At 48.8% G+C, this 15,368-nt stretch overlaps 1 protein-coding gene across 3 annotated transcripts in view; it reads right to left on the bottom strand.

The window, feature by feature from the left end:
- Positions 1-15,368, bottom strand: part of COL27A1 (collagen type XXVII alpha 1 chain) — a 171,599-nt gene that overhangs the window by 3,536 nt on the left and 152,695 nt on the right. For all 3 annotated transcript variants that reach the window (XM_068155646.1, XM_068155645.1, XM_068155647.1), the window contains 16 exons: positions 14,582-14,635; positions 13,073-13,126; positions 11,464-11,517; positions 11,280-11,387; positions 10,779-10,886; positions 9,232-9,339; positions 6,650-6,703; positions 5,459-5,521; positions 4,942-4,995; positions 3,885-3,920; positions 3,026-3,043; positions 2,583-2,618; positions 2,217-2,243; positions 1,545-1,610; positions 975-1,143; positions 695-804 (listed from right to left, as the gene is read on the bottom strand). In XM_068155646.1, the coding sequence (XP_068011747.1) occupies positions 695-804; positions 975-1,143; positions 1,545-1,610; positions 2,217-2,243; positions 2,583-2,618; positions 3,026-3,043; positions 3,885-3,920; positions 4,942-4,995; positions 5,459-5,521; positions 6,650-6,703; positions 9,232-9,339; positions 10,779-10,886; positions 11,280-11,387; positions 11,464-11,517; positions 13,073-13,126; positions 14,582-14,635 (1,119 nt within the window). The remainder of the gene's footprint in view (positions 1-694; positions 805-974; positions 1,144-1,544; positions 1,611-2,216; positions 2,244-2,582; positions 2,619-3,025; positions 3,044-3,884; positions 3,921-4,941; positions 4,996-5,458; positions 5,522-6,649; positions 6,704-9,231; positions 9,340-10,778; positions 10,887-11,279; positions 11,388-11,463; positions 11,518-13,072; positions 13,127-14,581; positions 14,636-15,368) is intronic.

The raw sequence follows: 15,368 nt of genomic DNA, 5'->3' as shown, positions 1-15,368 counted from the left end.
GAGCAGCAGGGTTAGTTCAAGCTGTGACAGCAGAGATGGTCCCTGTGCTCTGCTCAGGCTGGAGGTGGCCGTGCATGGATGGCCAGAACAGGATCTGGTGTGAGTATGGGCATAAGGGCCAGGTGCCAAGCCAACCTGGAAAGCTTTCATGGGGGCACAGCAGAGTTATTATTTTCTTCAGAGCAAACTACCAGGTGCTTGAGTAGAAAGAAAGTAGTGTAAGTGGTGAATGCAGCACACACCTCTGCAAAGCAGCAGGTTCAGCTCATCTGCAGGTGAACCCAGAATACTGGGTTCTTTTGGTACCAAGAAAAGTCCTGTGGCATTAACTTCACTGGAGGCTTGTACATTTTAAGCTGACCTTACTTTTACAGGTAGCAGAGAACAATGTGCCCCAAACACAAAGCAGTTGGGAGCAGTGTGTTTGTGCCATTACTGGCCTCTGTTTGGGTTAACTAAACATTTCTGGAAACACTCTGCTTTGTCTTGACCCAGAGTCAACAACAGTCTTGGATGTGTTTTTTGTAGCTGCACAAGAGCAGTTCTGAATGTTCAGGTGCACTGAGTCTGCCTCCAGGAGAAAGCAGCTGTGTCGTAGCGGTCACTACCCGGTGTCTGGGGACAACAAACCCTTGGGTAAATATTTTGCAATAGCAGTATGGGAAATGCTGTGCTGGGGTGGAGCTGTGTGTACCTTGGAGACGGTGATGGGGCTGAGACAGGTCTGCCCACCACTGGTGAAGTTACAGATGACCTTTATGGTGTCTGAGGAACAGCCAAGATTTGGGTCAATCCAGTAGGTACCTGAAGAAGTGGAGGATTTAGGGATTAACAAAGTCACTTAACCTTTTCTGTGAAGGAGAAAAGGAAAGTTTTGTTTTCTACGTTACTGGTCCCAAGGAAGGAGACCAGTTTGGGCTGTGTGAAATAGCCCTGTGGAGGAAGCAGCCTTTGCACACTTTGAGGCTTCTTACCATCGTTCATCTTCTGTTCACAGTTCATGAGGTCTCGACAGATGCGTGCAGGGTTTTCCTTGGTTCCCAGGGGTCTTTTGATGCTCTGAATGAGGTTGCTGAGGTAGTGTAGAGTCTTAAAGATCTCCCCTCCATGGTCCAGCATGAGAAGGTCTGGATGTTGGTAACCCTGGAGAGAAAAGGAGGCAAAGTCAGGTGTTTCTCGGGGGTGCTTTAACCATAAGGGTTTCCGCTTTATCTGTGGGAAAATTTAGAGGGTCAAAGACAGGCTCTGCTGGCTGGGATCCGGTGAGCTACAGCCCCTGCACTGTCCTGAATGGGACATCTCTTAACTTCTGGTAGCCATAAGGTCTGAACCCTCACAAATGAGTAACTTAACAGAACTGTATCCTTTCAGTATCTCTTTGCACACACAAACCCCAGATAGTCCACAATAACTGCAACAAACCAGAGCAGATAACACACAGAAGTTGTACAAGCTTGAAGCATGCAGAAGGAACAAGCACCACTGTGACCATTCCCAGCCTCCAACCCCAGCACAGACCAACGGGTTCCAAAGTACTCTCCTACCTCTGTCTTGAGCGCGACATTTGAGTCAATGAGAGTCTGGAAAGCTGCCCCAAAGCCATCTTGTTGCTAGTGTGGGGTGAAAAAGACATGAGCTTGAGACTGTTAGAAGCTGAATGTGCCCTGATGCAATCAAATGCTTCTTGGTGTAGGGCTGCAATTCAAGCACTGCTCTGCTAGCACAGCATCTCTTGCTGGACCTGAGCCTGTGTCTTCAGAGGAGGCTCAGGGGAGACCCTATTGCTCTCTACAACTACCTGAAGGGAGGTTGTAGACAGGTGGGGGTTGGTCTCTTCTCCCACTCAACCAGCACCAGAACAAGAGGACACAAGCTTAAGCTGTGCCAGGAGACGTTTAGGCTGGAGGTGAGGAGAAAGTTCTTCCCAGAAAGAGTAATTGGCCATTGGAATGTGCTGCCCAGGGAGGTGGTGGAGTCCCCGTCCCTGGAGGTGTTCAAAAAAGGCTTGGACGTGGCACTTGAAGCCATGGTTTAGCTATTTGTGAGGCGTTAGGTATTAGGTAATATGTTGGACCTGATGATCTCTGAGGTATTTTCCAACCTGGGTGGTTCTATGATTCAGGATGCCAGCAACTCCTTCTGGGTGTCCCATCAGCCCCTTGGCTCTGCATGACTTATTCTCATCACTAACAACCATACAGAAAATGACAACTTACAAAGGAGGCTGGAATTCCTGGTGGTCCCTAAAAACCAAAGCAAGAAAGAAAAAGGGGCATTAGCCAGAAGGATGGGCAGGCACCACTGCAAAGATACTCAGTTGTGTCCTTTGGAAATCCTCCTTTCCCTGGAGCTTCTCAATGCAGATGAGGGAGAGAGGCAACAATGCTGTCTCTATATAATACTTGGAGATGGTTTGGGCTCAAGCACAAGGAACACTGGTCCATTCACACACACATTTTTGCATACGAGGAATGGGGCTAAGCTGTAGCTTCCAAGGAGTGAAGAGTCCCTCTGGAGAGTATCACAGCACTAACTTTAGCTTGTTTCAATAATGCCCTTGAACTCTTTCCACAGATACATACCGGAGGGCCAGGGTGTCCTCGTGGGCCTGGAGGACCCTAAAGACAGAGTGGCATCAGTTAGTGAAAGATCTCCCACTTAGATTTCAGCTGCTCATGCTTGTCACAAACAGGAATCTGTTCCCTGCTAAACCCTTCCTGATTTTTGACATCTTACAGCATCTGCTCTCCCAAACCCTTCAGGAAATAGGAGGTGGCTCCAGTTTGTCCTGGGGGCATCTATCTGTACCTGGTCCATTCATTACTGCATCCTTCACTCCGAGCTTTATCTCCTTAACTATCATGAATGCCACAAGCCCAGGTACTCACCACACCCCCTGTATGCACAATTACCCACCCTAATTCCCCACCCTAATTACCCACCCTGCAGCTTTACATTTGCTAAAAGCAGCTGCTTTTATTTAAACATGAGCTATTAGTCAGCAAATGTGATTTCAAACACTTACCCTTGGACCTTGCAGACCCTGCAGGGAAAAAAAACCCAACACAAAAGGAAGAAGGTGTCAGAAGATGTTTGCTGATAGCCCAAACTCTCCCTCTACAGCTGGGTGCTGTTCCCAAGCTGCCTGCACAAGCCTGGGTGCTGTGATGGAAGGACAGTGAAATCAGGGCCCCAGCAGTGCCTGCCAACAGCAGCCAGGGCTGTGGCAAAGGATGCTGTGGCTTTGCCACCAGCTGCTCTGGGGCTCAGATTGTCACCAGCCCATTGTCCTCTTCTGTGCCCATGGAGGTGGAGGATAGTAAGCAAGAAGAGCCAGAGACAGCACCCTGGCTTGTTAGAAATGTGCCCTGGGGTTTTTGCTATCCAGTATACTCCATCACATACCCTCGATGGGGAGAACACCAAGGAACTATGAGAAGGTGTAAAAGTCCATCAGAGCCTCCATAAGAAGGGGCCCAGAGGAGGAGCAGAAGGTGAGAATGTGCTCTGGCACTATTCCCTCAGCTCTGGGGGCTGCACCCAGGCAACACTGCTGTTCAAACAGGTCCTGTACCCCTGGCATGGGCAGCCTGAAGCCTTTTGAGCTACCATTCACAGTGGTTTGCTCCTGGAGATGCCATGGTCATAGCTAACATGGTAACATGACAGCTTTTGCTGTGTTAACAGCAAAGTGGGTGCATAGATGCATGCCTGGAGGTGCAGGTACATAGGTGTGTGCACACATGGGCTCCCTTGTGGGAGCCTGATGCCACCACACTGATCTGGAGCACACACAGGTGCAGTGGAGCCCAGAATGACCCTGGGGTGCTCAGTGGGACCCTCCCAATGGCAGGAGACACCCAGGACTGTGGACCAGCACTTACCATTTCTCCACGGCTGCCTTTGTCTCCCTTGGGCCCCTGTGAAACAAAGCATTGTCAGTGACTGTCAGCAAGCTGCACTGCCTTTGGGCATGGGCATGGAGGGACAGGACAAGGGGTGACAGCTTTAAACTGAGTGAGGGAAGATTTACATTAGATATAAGGAAGAAATTCTTCACTGTGAGACACTGGAACACACTGCCCACAGAAGTTGTGGATGTCCCCTCCCTGGAAATGTTTGAGGCCAGGTAAGATGAGGCTTTGAGCAGCCTGGTCTAGAGGAAGGTGTCCCTGCCCACACCAGGGGGTTGGAACTACAATGGCCTTTAAGATCCCTTCCAACCCAAACCATTCTATGAGTCTCTGTGTTGCCACCCAGAAGCCCTTGCAAGGACCCAAGTGTAACTCTAAACAGATTAGCTCAGGTTGCCATATAAGCCAAGGCAAAAAGAAAAAGCCATTAGTGGATATTCTGGCAATGTCCAAGTTCATCCTACTGCTTTTCATCTCTGCCAGTGGCAGCCTCTGTGCTGGACTCTGAGCAGCTTCTGCTCTTGTTTTCACAAAGCCCTGGCCTGACCTTTGGGCTGTGTTCATCACCTTTGGCATTTTGGGGCAGGCAGGTTTCCAGCACTTCCCAGACTTCAGCTGTTGCCAGTTTAAAACATTTATCAGTTTGGGGGATTTCCCCCTCCTTTCCCCCCTCATGTTTGTCATCCCCTCCCCCTCCTCCAGGCCAAGCTCTTTGGGAAATCTGGCAGCTTGCTTTTGAAAGACTGCAATGAAATTCTTCTCTTCTGCTCAGAGCCAATCTGTCCAAAGACTTGCACTTAGCTTACTCCTTACTCTTAAGCTGATGTTATCCCTGCAGCTACAAATGCAGCCACAGAGACTAAACCTCTGCTTCTCTCAAGCTGCTCATCTTGAAGACCATTTAGTTTCCCTTGTTACAGCAGGACTTGGGATCTACTTCTGCTGGCCTCAAGCATCCCAGATCTCAAACCTTATGCTCTTCTAAAAGTACAGGCACAAAGAGGCACAAAAAGGCAGAGATACTTACTGGGCTTCCTGTGGGACCCTGAATGCCAAGTGGACCAATAATTCCTTCTTTGCCCTGGAAAAGCAAAGCTGTGAGTGAGCCATCATGTGGGAAGGGATGGTGCCTTTGACCATGGCAGGCTCAGGAAAGGCATTGGATCTCTGCTGCTTTTCAGCAGCATGATTGTGGTATTTGCTGTAGCTGGAATAAAACTGTTTCAAAACACACATCCAAAGGCACAGGGCCTCCACAGCATGGCTGTCAGGATGCATGTAAAACCTCAGAAATTCCAGAAAGAGGGAGATTTCAGTGTAAGTGCAGTGGTCTGTGCAGTGGTCAGAGCAACATGACTGTCTCCATGGCAGAAGAGGGCCACACAGTGCACACGTGGTTGCCTACAGATGTGCTTGGCTGACTCAGAGGTGGTGCCACAGGCAGGTGACTGTGCTCCTTGGAGCAAGCACCCTGTAGCCTCACACAAATAGGGAATGGAGGAAAAAAACACCTTCCAAACCAAACAAACTGAAAAACCACTCACCATGAGACCAGGGGGCCCACGTGGTCCCTGAATGCCTTTGAAACCAAGGTCTCCTGGGGGGCCCTGCAAGCAGAAACGAGATGCCAGATGCCCTTAAACATAGCCCATGTGTATGCTCTTGCTTACAGCTCTGCTGCAAGGCCAGAGGTGCTGCATCATGTGTGGGAATGGGAAGCTCCAATTTTAGATAAGCTGTCCCCTCTCCTGTTTTGCAAACCCTTTGCAAACTGCTTCCCCTTCACCAGGTAAATCATTGAATCACAGAATCATTTTGGTTGGAAGAGACCTTTAAGATCACTGAGTTCAACTGTTAACCCAGCACTGCCAGGTCACCACTAAACTATGTCCCTCAGCACCACATCTACAAGGCTTTTAAACCCCACCAGGGATGGGGACTCCATCACTGCCCTGGGCAGCCTGGTTCAGGGCTTGACAACCCTCTGGGGGAAGAAATTGTTCCTCGTGCCCAACCTAAACCTCCCCTGCTAGAAATTGAGGCTGTTTCGTCTTACTGCTTTTTACATGTGAGAAGAGACATCTCCTCTGGCTCCAACCTCCTTTCAGGAAACTTTGGAGGTCGAGAAGGTCTCCTCTCAGCCACCTTTTCTCCCAACTAAACAACCCCAGTTTCCTCAGTCACTTCTCACAAGGCTTCTGGTCTAGACCCTTCCTCAGCTTCATGGTCATTCTTTGGCCATGATCTAGCACCTCAATATCCTTCTTGCAGTGAGTGGCCCATTATATTCTGATAAAATGATTCTAAACATCTAAAGATGTTCACTTCAGGGGGAGGCTGGACTGGATGACCTTTAAAGGTCCTTTCTAATCCAAACCAGTCTATGATTCTGTGACAACTTTCAAATCAAGGCTTTAGGAGCATATATCAATGTCTCAGGTGCAGACTGATGACTGATGCTGGAAATCTGAAAGATGTGCAGGTGAGGAAACCAGCTCCAGGGTACACAGACAGCCCTTTTTCCTCTATCATCCACCCCTTTTAGCAGGAATAAGCTCCAATGAAGCACATGCAAACACACACTCATTTAGCAAAGGGAGATGCATGAACTGGAATCATGATGCCATTTCAATAGCTTCTGCAGAGCTGCTAATAAAATCTGCAACAAATATTGCATTGCCTGTCCCCAGGAAAGAGAGACTAGAAAACCGACTGCTCACAAGGCAGCCTCTTACCTTTGGCCCAAGCATGCCCATGGTCCCTGGAAATCCTGCCTCACCAAAGTCTCCCTGCAAGTAACAGCCAAGACAAACACAAGAAGAAAGAGCATTGGTGAGCTGGTATTGAACACCCAGAGAGGTGCCAAGAGTTCAGCAGCTTCAGAGAGAAAGAGAGCTACTAGCATTCTTCAGTCCAAGCAGGACTGAGAAGAAAGAAGTATCAAAGTAATTGGAAAGAGGAATTATACAAACATCAGGCTAGAAGCAGCTCCAGAAAATCTCATAGACTTGTAGATCACATAGAATAGAATAGAATAGAATAGAATAGAATAGAATAGAATAGAATAGAATAGAATAGAATAGGAGTAGATTAGAGTAGAGTAGAGTAGAATAGAATAGAATAGAATAGAATAGACCAGACCAGACCAGACCAGGTTGGAAAAGACCTTTGAGATCATCGAGTCCAACCTGTCACCCAACACCATCTAATCAACTAAACCATGGCACCAAGTGCCCCATCCAGTCTCTTCTTAAACACCTCCAGTGATGGTGACTCCACCACCTCCCTGGGCAGCACATTCCAATGGCCAATCTCTCTCTCTGGGAAGAATTTTTTCCTAACCTCCAGCCTGAACCTCCCCTAGCACAGCTTGAGACTGTGTCCTCTCGTTCTGTTGGTGGTTGCCTGGGAGAAGAGACCAGCCTCCACCTGCCTATAACCTCCCTTCAGGTAGTTGTAAACAGCAATAAGGTCTCCCCTGAGCCTCCTCTTCTCCAGACTGAGCCTTTCTGCCCCCCAGATGGGAGGTGCACTTGCACTGCTTCTAGCTTGGAGCGCAGTCATTGGAAGCAGGATGGAGAGCACCTACTCTGAGCTTGGAAGTTTATGTTGCCACAAAAAAAATTCCAACAGCCTTAAAGGCCTTTAGGACAAGCTCTTCTTGGACTGGCCAGCTGCTAAAGGCTAATTTCAAACTGTGCTCCTTCAAGTTGACAAAAGAGTGCACGTTCCTCCAACAGCCTCCCACTCAGGCCCAGGAAGCCTGTGCCTATCCCTGGATTCTTTTCCTGTTCAACCCTGCAGGGATTTTTTTTTTTTGCTCCATTTCTTAAGAAAAATAACAACAAAATATTTGAGAGGCCATCAAGCTTAGACTAGCACATTGCATGCACTCACAATAAAAAAACCCACACTGAGTAGCATGTGCTTGTGTAAACAGCCTGGTTTCAGCAGGTCTGAGATGTCCTTTGATATTTCCTGGGCGTCTCAGATGTCAAAACGTGAAGTGACTCAACGTCAGAAAAATCCATGGGTCAGAAACCATACAGCAGCTGATTCATCTGCAGCCTTAGGAAAAGCAGAGATGGAAAAGGCTTGTTTGGACTCTCAGCAGGACTGTGTGACCCAGTGCTGCATTGCACTTTATGGGATGTTTTACAATGCCCAGCTACAAATGACTCGAGCTATGGGGTTTCCACCACCTCTATTAAAAGGCTATTCCAGAGCCAGTCTGGAGACCTCGCTGCTGGAGACCTCTTCCTGCCACGACAGTAAGGAACTGCTTGGCAAGAGAGGGCTTGGTTGGACTCAGTGGAGCATAAGAAACTTTTCAAGGATGCCCATTTATGGATGCTGGAAAGAAAAACTGCAACTAAAAGAGAAATAAGGTCTTTCCTGTGTCAGAAGAACCAACTAAGCCTTCTTCCTAGAGGAATTTCAGGCAAAAGTCAGAGAGGTTTAAATGCCATGGAGTCATCTCAGCTAAGGGCACCTGGTCTGCAGCTGTGCAGCAGAGTAGGCAACGGCAGTCCTGAGCAGTACCTGCCACTTGTGGCTGTGGGGCAAGATGATGTCAGTGTGCTGCTGGTTGGGGTTCATCTTCTCCTTTCTGTTGTATGACTCCTGATGTCTTTTCCCCATGTCACTTTTACATCTGTAGCCTAACTAAACCCTCTGATGGTGGTCCTGATCTAAATAGCTAAAGGATTCTCTCTATAGTCTTCAAGTGTGACACCTGAGTGCTAATCTGGGCAATCCCACCAGCACAATAAACTGAGGCAGGAAGGATTTGGAGCCTGTGGGAACTGAGCCTTGACTGAGGCCTCTTGGTACTTTTCCTCAGTGTGCTCTGAGCTTGCAGCTCCACTGCCCTCAGAACTGCACTGGTGACACATGCTCTTGCATCTCCTGCATGTCCCAGTGGAGCCACTTTTGGATGGCTTGGAGTGCTTAGTTCTCCTACGCTCAACACTTCCCACAGGCTCTGTTCACCACTCTCATAAAACAGCTCTCCCCAGAGGCAGTGCTGAGCGGTGTTTGAGGTGGCTCTGCAGCCTGGGTGCCAGCACACAGCATGGGCACCAGGATGATATGAACAGTGCTGCTGTCCTGGGGAGCGCAGGCAGGGCTGAGGCCTCTCTGGGCACAAGTGGGCAGGAAAGAACAGGGAAGTGTGGACACCTGAGAGAGCTAGTTGTGGGTTCCTCTGTAATAGACCCTACCAAGGTTCAACCTGACCTTCCAGCCCATGGGTCTGCTCCCTCTCCTGCAGAAGACAGCTTGGAGTCAGGTCTGCTCAGCTCTGGCCATCACTAACCGGCTGTCCTTTGGGTCCTGGGTCGCCAGGGCTCCCTGGGAGGCCTGTTCCTCCTGATGATCCTCTCTTCCCTGTTTGGCCAGTCTGTCCAGGCAATCCTCTTTCACCCTAAAAATAACAGAATTCAAGTAATTCTGAAGGACAGGAGCTAAATATAACAAGGCTCAGCTGAAATAGCCATAGAAGGAAAGCTGGGAAAGAGTGGCTCATAGGGGTAAGGAATGTGGCCTCAGCAGGAGATGCCTCAGGTCTGCTGAGAGTTGCAGGGTGCACAGCATGAGGCTGGTGATGGGCACGGCCACGTCCCCTCCTGAGCTCCACACAGAGCAGGAGCTCCAGCAGAGCTGTACTGCCTGCATCAGGGCTACGGACAGCAAGGGGGTGAAACATCCTCTGTTTGCACTTCTCTGTTGTCAGTCCTGCCCTGCAGTTTCTCACCATCTCTGCCCCCCAGCAGGCTAGCAATTGATGATTAATCCATCTACAATGTTGAAGACATGCCAAGACTTCAGCTGGAGGACTTCAGTACAGAGGCTGCAATACCAGCACTTTCCCAATACCTACTCCACAAGTAAGGACAAGTGGCTTCTGAGACCCACCCCCCACATTTTTCTCCCCATCTCTTCCCCGTGCCAAGCAGCAGGAGCAGCACAAGCCCCAGATACTTGATCTGGGAGAGAGAAGCAAAGGCAGTGAGAGCCTAGAAAGTTTGAGCAGCTGAGTGTCATAACCACACAAGGGTCTTTCACTCCTTTCTGGTAGCAGCCTGTGATTCTACCCGAGGCAGCTGGAGGGCAGCAAGTGACAGTTAGTGATGTGTTAGGGGAGGCATAATTTAAATCAGACCTGGTAGCTTCTCCAAACCCAGTTGGAATCTCCCTATTTACAGACTTGCTACGAACAGCTGAATCTCTGTTGGCCCAGCTTAGATCCTGTGGCCAACCTGGGCCAGGGCAAGCACCAGGAAAAAACTCCAAGGTCACTAAAGCAGCTTGTCCCTGTTTCCACCCAGAATGGTGTCCAAGCCCACACTGGTTCCAGCTGTTCCAAACCTTTAAACATTTGCTAAAACCCAAGCAGCACAAATATCCCTTCAGCAGTTGAGGCCTCACAGGGCCACAGCTAGAGGACTCCCATATTTCCCATGGAGTTGTCCATCCTGGACACCCTACAGACAGGCTGCAGCAGTTCCTTTGCAGCTACCCCAGGGCCATGTTTCTAATGAAAGAAGGCTGAAGTGTTTGTAATGTGTGTGTGTATGTACCTGCTCCTAAGTTCAGTGAACTCTGACAAAGGAGTAAAGGTCTCTGGGACATTCAGCTGCTCTGAGTGTCATGAAAATAAATGGATGGATGGATGGATGGATGGATGGATAGATGGATGGACGGGCGGGTGGATGGAGAGAAAGATTTACTGAGCCTCCAAATAAGTGAAAGATGGCAGCAGGTGTTGAGACTTTGTTAGTCCTTGGAGAATCCAAGCTCTAGAGACAGCAGGCTCACAAATTGGAATGCTCGTGGTAGTATCTGAGGGAGTGAGAAACTCACCTTGAATCCTGGTGGTCCCTGTGCTCCAGGGAGTCCTGCTATGCCAGGGTTCCCCCTTTTGCCTGACATCCCTGTCACACCTTCTTCTCCATCATCACCCTGCTCTCCCTAGAAAAGAAAGCCACAAGAGGTTATTAAATAAGATGCTCTTTTCACCTCTGCACAGCTTCAGGGTAGGACAGGGGTGTAGTGTGACTGCCCTCAGCCAGCACTATGCATCTGGGCATGGGCGGCCTTGCAGAGATGCACACAAAAGTCTCTGCATGCAAGTATCTGCCAGGCTAGAAACAGGACATTAGTTGCAGACTTGGCCATGCAAAGGCAGCTGTTGCCTCAGTGTGCATGTGAGATGTGAAGAGAAGCATATGACCTGCTCTAGGAACGTGCAAACTGCAGTATCTACAGCTGCACCACATCCACTTCTCCTGGGCTGCCTTTTAGTTTTCCAGCTCCTAAGCTGCTTTTGCTCTCAGTGCTGTAAGGTTACACTCACAAACTCACCAGCATCCCGGGCATGCCGTCCTTCCCAGGCACTCCGTCCACTCCAGGGGCACCCTCTTGACCCTGTCTTCCTACCACTCCTCGAGGACCTGGGAGCCCAAGGATGCCCTAAAATCACAAGGCCGTTAGTGAGGGAGCTCCCAGGCAGCGTTTGCTGGGGGCAGAACATTGAACCTTTACCTACCGGTGAGCCTCTGCTCCCCATGTGGCCCCGAGCTCCTTGCTTTCCTTTCTGACCCTGCAAGTGGAGACCAAGAAGACATCTAAAATTGCTGCAGAGCTAGCAGAGCTCTACTTGGCAGCCTGACTTCAGGGTGAGCTTTTGGATAATGCTTGGAAAGAGTTTTGTCAAGAAGGAGGTTTCTAAAGCCAGTTGCTGCAGCGCTGGGGAATGAGCTGCTGTTCGGTTTTATTACAAGGGAGTCTTCGTATGTCTTGAGGGTTCTAGGGCAGGAATGAATAGCTAGGAGGCAAGGACCTACATTTTTCTTAATAGAGAGCAGATGAGGACAAATAAAGCAGAATGAACTCAAAGGAGGCACTCGGTGCACTGGCAAACATTAGGACAAGATGCTTAAAACCTCCACCCTCTGTCAGTTCATTGAGAGCACAGTGACAAGCCCTCTGCAGGGTGCTCAGGAAGAGCTCTTCTCTGTGAGGTAGCTCCCTCTGGTTTGGGAAGTTAATGTGAATGCAAGGGATATCTTGTGTCTATGATCTGCAGTGCTGCTTTGTGAATAAAGACATTAAAAAAACCCCCAAACCAAACCCCAAAACTCCTGAGGTTTATTAGCTGCAAAAAAGGGGATTAATTTCTGCAGAATGAATGGAAAACTCAGCCTCATCACCTTCACCAGGGCTCTCTTGTTGAGGTCATGCACTAAAGCACTTTTAAATTGAAGCACTACATTTTCTATGCATTGTTTCTCCATCTGCAAAGGACCAGGCAGGCCAGCTACAGCTACGCAAAACAGTCACTCCTAGGGGTGCTTTCTCTGCTCTTCCCTAGACCCAAAGGCAGTTGCAGATTGTCCATCGATGGGCAGAGTTTGTTTATCTTCTTGCCTGGTGCACTCTTTTTGCCAAGAACACCTACTGCTGGTTAAACTATCCTCTGGCATTACCCCAGCAGGGTCAGATTAAATTCCTCACATCTGCCAAAAGGGAGCAGGAATTTGCTGAATATTGAAGCCACATACTTATGTTTTAACAAATCAAGTGCCTGCTCTGTGAGAGCAATTTGTATGCTGGCATTATAGCCAAATGTGGAGGTAGGAGTAGGTATGAGGTACCCTTGAACCTTGTCGAAGGACTCGTGTGCACTGTGCTTTCTTGCTCAATAAAGGCAAGAAGTTAGAAGGAGGGTTCCAAGAAAAATAACTCTGTGGATATATGGACTTCAAATTTGGAAGGTTTCAAGCCAGAAAAGTTTATGGTTCAAATAGGAGAGGGACACTTGCCTGGCTCAGACCTCCTTAGGGGACAGGCAAGCCAGCTGTGGCTGGAGGCACCACGAGCAGGGGTATGGGAAGGAAACACAACCCACGGCCTGCCCGAGGTTCACCCATCATGCTGGAGCTGTAATTGTCTTGATCTGCTCCAGCTCCACAAAGCCAACAAACTGTTGAGCTTGGACACTCACACACATGTTTACAGCCCTTCCACCAGGTTCTCCAGTCTTTCAAAGCACAGACCACAGGCCAAATCACACATGCTGGCAAAACCCATGACAGTCCTCTTGATTAGACATCTTTAAACTTGGGACGCTGTAAAGCCACCCTGCTGAAACCTACCACATCACCTTTGGATCCCTTTGCTCCTGGCTGGCCTGGTGGTCCAGGATCCCCCTACAAAACATAAGCAAGAAAAATCTGCTTGAAATTCTCTTCTGGCACTATCTTGCACGAAGCACAAGGAACAGCATTTTTTGTGCCCTAACGACGCTGACCGTATGGAAACAATTCAGGGGAACAGCCTGTGCTCAGCCAGGCCTCCTGGGGCAAAAGGAGCAAGGAGCTCTCTCCACAGAGCATTTAGCAGGGTGTCAACTGGAGAAGAAGCAATGCTGCCCCCTCACTTGGGTGTTTGTATTTGTGGCATGCCAAAGGGTGCCTGGAAAACAGCTCCTAGCAGTGGGCAGGGAGGAGCCTGTCTTGAGAAAGGTGCTGCAGAAGCAAGGTCCAGAACAAGCACTTTATCCACTGACTGCATCTTTAGTGCTGGTACTACCTCCCTCTTGCAGGCTGCAGCCCTTCCCCTGGCTTCACCTGGATGTCAGAGATTAGAAAGCTACCTATAGGGGAGTAGGGAGTTGATTAGGTGGTGTTGGATGATAGGTTGGACACAATGATCTTGAAGGTCTCCTCCAACCTGGTTTATTCTATTCTGTAAAGCAGAGAGGATATTTCACTACTCTCTTACTGATCTCTTCTCCAGAACATGTCCCCATCTTTTCTTCTGTCCATCCAGGGATTTTGATTTGTGGCTGTTTGTGTTAGGGGCAATTTCTGGACTAATCTCAAACAAATGTAAATCAGGACACACCTGTAGAGCTCTCCTTCATCTTCTTAGCTACATGCTTCTAATGGCCCTTTACTAAAGACAATCCAAAGCTCCTGCTCTCATCTGAAACACTGACATCTGAGGGGCTACTACCCCTCAGAATAAGTTACATCCACTGGGGAATGCAGCCCAGTTCTAGGCCATGGGAGAGGGCACTAAGGTTTTACCCCAAAATAGAATCTGTTGTTCTTCCCAGCAGCTCTACAAAGAATGGGAATTAATTGGACATAGAAGATTTGCATTGCTGCACTCACAGCTGCATTCATCTCATACACAAATTAGGTGCTGCTGTGTATAGCAAGGGAATGAAAAGTTCTCCCCTTAACTTTGGATTTAATGGCATCTTTCATGAGTGCACTGGCTTGAGAGGAAACACAGTGCAGGCAGAATAACAATGGTCTTGCCTCACACTGGACCAGCTCTCACCAGCAGCAAGGCAAATGTGTAATTTCCAAGCAGACCCTTCCACTGTGGTTGTCATCTCCCACTGCCCATCTCTAGTCCCTCTTGGATCACTCAGAAAAGTCAGTTTTGGAGACAGGCTTCTGGGAGTGCCTCCTGCTCCACTTATTAGTCCCAACATGTGACTCACAAATGCCCATTCTTTAGGCCAGGCTTATGGAGCTGCTGCATTTCACAGCTCACCACACACTCCCTCCTGCAGCCCTTCCTACCTTGCTTTTTGCACCTGTTTGTCACATACACTTGACACTAGCTTACAATAAAGCAGCATCTCTTACAGGTAAGCCTTGCTGTCCAGGTTTTCCTCTTTCTCCATCAAGCCCTTCTTGACCCTGAAATAAAAACCAGAGAGGGAACACATTTGTTCTTGGGTACTTTTGTGGCACTGGGAAACAAAAACTGGTTGTACCATGCTCTGTGGGCCAGAAGAAGATTTCAATATCTGCTAATATAGAACTGTGGATGTTTGCATGGTGCACATGCTCCTGTGGCCATGCACTGGAAGGAAATAACCAAGAGGAACTGCTAACCACCACCTAAGCAGTGGCTTTCTGACATGTCCCTAAATACAGACAGCACTGAAGTAGGAGGACAATTGGAGAGTGCTGTTCTACAAATAAGGTGAATGCAAACTCTTCTGTCACTCTGACCAGCTGCTTTTGCATGGAGGTACAACTTAGTCCACAGAGCCTTTGCAGATCAACAGCAGTCAGGTGGCATCTCCTGCAAAGAGGGATTCAGGAGCAGAGCAAAATAGTTCATAACCCTGGTCTGGCTTTTGAGAGAAATCCCAATAGGATTTAGGAAGCTTCCAAACCTCCAGGGTAAAAGAGTTATTCCCATGAAAGAATCTACAGCCATGGGCACATCAGTCAAGTTTTGTCCAGCACTGACATAGCTTCTCTGGTATAGATCTTTCCCAGGATACTGTCTTGATAATCACAAATACCTGTGGTGGGGTGATCTTGCTCGTTTTTTTAGTGTAGTGTTCTCAGGCAGGTGCAGGGCATAGTGAGATGCTGACCTGCAGGGCCTCCATTTGACTTCAGCCACATTTGTAGCAAA

This window comes from Melanerpes formicivorus, unplaced genomic scaffold (genome assembly GCF_026170545.1).
Source record: "Melanerpes formicivorus ecotype bairdi unplaced genomic scaffold, bMelFor1.0.p_v2 SCAF_33, whole genome shotgun sequence".
NCBI lineage: Eukaryota > Metazoa > Chordata > Aves > Piciformes > Picidae > Melanerpes > Melanerpes formicivorus.
This window is presented reverse-complemented; position numbering and strand designations above follow the sequence as displayed.